Source organism: Gavialis gangeticus, unplaced genomic scaffold, assembly GCF_001723915.1.
Source record: "Gavialis gangeticus isolate Ggan-Ray unplaced genomic scaffold, GavGan_comp1, whole genome shotgun sequence".
Lineage (NCBI taxonomy): Eukaryota > Metazoa > Chordata > Crocodylia > Gavialidae > Gavialis > Gavialis gangeticus.
The window spans coordinates 256,986-260,251 of NW_017728995.1; the positions used below are offsets into that span (position 1 = coordinate 256,986).

Here is a 3,266-nt window from a genome sequence, read left to right on the forward strand (position 1 = left end):
TCCCTTCCGACCCTTAATCTATGAATCTATGAATCTATTCAGGGCCTGATTCTGCTGTCCTAGCTCAAGAAAACCTTCCCCCATAACCAGGTCACAGTGGGAATGAGCTCTTATCTGAGAACTGGCTTTTCCACAGATACTATTTAATTTTTGACATATTAAGGAAAAAACAGAGCACCTTACAAGTCTAAAAAGATTATGGGAGAAATCACTGATTCAAAACCCAGGAATCTTTTCACTGAACTTCACTGACTTGAGCAGGCCTCAAATCACCAATGTCTAAACCAGCTACTATTGTAGAGTCAACAGCATTTACACGTAGTTGGTATAAACTGTTACTTACTCTTCTTCTGAGAAAAGCTGTCCCGATATTATGTTTTTAGTCCCAGGTGCATAGTTCCAAACGATCTCTGTAATTCCAAAGTAGTATTCTCTGGTCACTGCCCAGATTTGGCAACAGCAACAAGCCAAAAAGCAGATTAGTAAGAACAGCTTCATTTTGCAGTTACCAACCTTGTGGAAATGACAGAGCAAAAGAGGAGACAGACCCGCTTTCCCTTTATAAGATCATTAACCCCCCACCCCCTTCTATGTGCCTTGGTGAACACAATGAAAGGTTGCACAATGGCTGAGCCTGCTGTGTTGTCAGAGTAAACAGGAGGGGTTTTTTTCCAGTAACTTGGTGAGTTTAGGTGAAGACATAGAGAAGAGATTTACTCAATGCAATACAAAACTGGATTTTAAAGAAACTGTAAACTTCCCAGGTTACAATGTGTTCATTTTTAAAAAGACCTGCAAAGATCTAAATGACACTAAAACTGTTTAATTTTGTTTCCAATTTTTTCCCCTCTAATTTTTATTCCTATCGTGTTAAGACTATTTGGAACCCTAAAATCAAAGGTGGTGTCAGATTGATATTTCTGGCCCTGTGTTTATCTTCCAAAATGGAATTAGAAAGGTGTCAGGCCATGGAGCAGGAGGATGGAGCTGAGGGGTGGGCAGGTTTTGCTGCCACACAGGCCCCTGCCCTTCTGAACCCACGCAAGCTCCTCTGCTACACCTTGGAGGCCCGGTGCTCTAGAGCTTAGTCTCTTGCAGCGCAGCTCTGAGAATGTGAAGACCAGAGACTGTTGACATTGACACAGAGCTCCACATCTAAATCACGTGCATTAATCCCTAGAAGTATCATTCATCTATGGTCCTCCATTGCAGCCCTACAGAGGTAGGAATTGTCTAGTGTTGCAAATAAAAGAATAGCAGCACTCTGTTGTGGAAAAAATTGGATGTCCCTTTGTCACCCTACTTGAGGTTGGTGGTGTGTTTTTAGCCTCCCACCTTCTCTGCCCCAATGGAAATGTAGCTGTAAATCCCAGGGAGTGACCTGTTTGCAGTCCCCTAGTCCCATTCTTTCTCTTGTGAGCAATTAAGGAGGAAGGAGCAATATATCCTTTGTTTTCAAAAGTAAAATAAAATCAGTTCTGCATAATCTACGTGCAGGACAGTGTGTAACGGAAAGACATAAATTATGTAGAATGGCCAAGATCATCTGGTCTTCTAGCTCTGATGAAACGTTTCTACTAAATATAGCAGGTTCCATTGTCCAAGGTTTGGCCCTCCGGCAGGGGACGTTCGCAAGACTGGCCACTGCAATGGATATTCCCAAAGCTCCTAAGTAAAAGCTTTGTGGAACTTGTGCTTCTAAGGGAAAGCCTCAGTTTCAGACACGCTTTGTGCAGATGTATGCAAGATAGCCTTAAATTTCATGAGCTGCTGTTGCTGCTGCAGTGGACAACATACCCCAAATGGTTAGGAAAATAAAATATTTAAACCTCAACTCACCTTGAACAAAACACCTAAGAAAACAGAACTATTAAGTATTGAATTCATATTTATTTGTCAATGTCTGGCTATAACCAGACCTCAGAGGTGCCTGAATCTATGATTAACTTGCATAGTTTCCCCAGGTCCTATGCCCCCAGTGATATGCTGGAAGTTGGCTCCCTCCTTCTGAATGGAGGTCAGTGGCCTCTAAATCAATTTCTTACAGTTTATAAATACCCTCATCTGCCACTAATTCATTTCTCTCTCTCTCTCTCTCTCTCACTCTCATTCTCTTTTGAAATTCAGAGTCATTCTTCAACAATGAGTTCAGTGAGTAGATGGGTCCACTGTTTATTTGGTCTTTTTTTCCCCCCCTGCTCTTGATTCTGGCAGAACAGCCCCATAAACAGTCTCTTGAAGTGGGAAGCATCAGGAACTAAATGGTTCCTTAATGTAGGCTGGTCATTCCTTGGTTTGCAGAACAACACAGGCAACTGGTAAGGGGAGCATGGGGGGCACATCCTCCCCCACCCCAAGATAGGCCCGTGACTCGGCACCGCTCAGGACAGGGCAGTTTTTGTGCCACATGGGCTGGCAGCGTGTTGGGGGATCACTAAGCCACAGCACAGAAGTGCAGGAGTGGATATGGGGGCTTTTGGCCTGCCTCCGGGCCCACCACAAGGCAATGTGAAGATACTTGTCTGTGGATAAGAAGGGTTGTGAACTTCATGTACTCTGTCCTTGTTGAGAGTAAATATGGTGCCAGGAGGCTTAACCACAATCAAAAGAAGAGCTGGCTCCCTGTGCCAGTCCTTCTCAGCTGTACTAAGGAAAAAAATCAAAATCTAATCCTGCTGACCCCTAGCAATTGTTTCTTATGGTTTATGGATATCCTATCTGGAGCTATGATTTTTCTTTTCTCTTCTCAAGCAAATTCATGTCCTTTCAGTTTATTAGATCTTATATAACTGAGACACATTAAATAACATTTCCCTGTATGCCACTTACTGTAAAAGTCCTTTTAACATTTCCTTGGTCTCATTCAGTGTAATAAAAAGCATACCTCCCAGTAATGCCTAAGTGCATAACAAGATAAGCCTATATTACAGTCTCGGTTAGGAGGGAGCCCAGATACAGTACTTTGTTTGTTTCTTTTCCTCAATACAAAGGAGTCTTTTACCTAGTGAAGATTTTGCAATGCCTGAGGGTTTCAGCTCTGAACACCCATGGCATAAGAGATCTTTGCTGTCAAATGACCAAGAACATCTAAATTATTCTGAAATTCTCCAAAAACTAACAATTCCATTGTGTTCAGAGTTGAAATCTGAAATAAACAAAACCTCTGACTGGAACAGTGAAGAGATCTTGTTTTTTTCTCCTCAAATATTATATCCAAAAATTCATCACCTTACCTATTCATGACCCTTGAAGCCCGCCCCCCCCCC

At 42.4% G+C, this 3,266-nt stretch overlaps 1 protein-coding gene across 1 annotated transcript in view; it reads right to left on the reverse strand.

The window, feature by feature from the left end:
• The window catches only part of CP (ceruloplasmin), a 46,768-nt gene extending 46,224 nt beyond the window's left edge, over positions 1 to 544 (reverse strand). The window contains exon 1 of the mRNA XM_019503116.1: positions 344 to 544. Coding sequence (XP_019358661.1) covers positions 344 to 498 — 155 coding nt within the window. The 5' untranslated portion in view covers positions 499 to 544. The remainder of the gene's footprint in view (positions 1 to 343) is intronic.
• Positions 545 to 3,266: the final 2,722 nt, after the last annotated feature.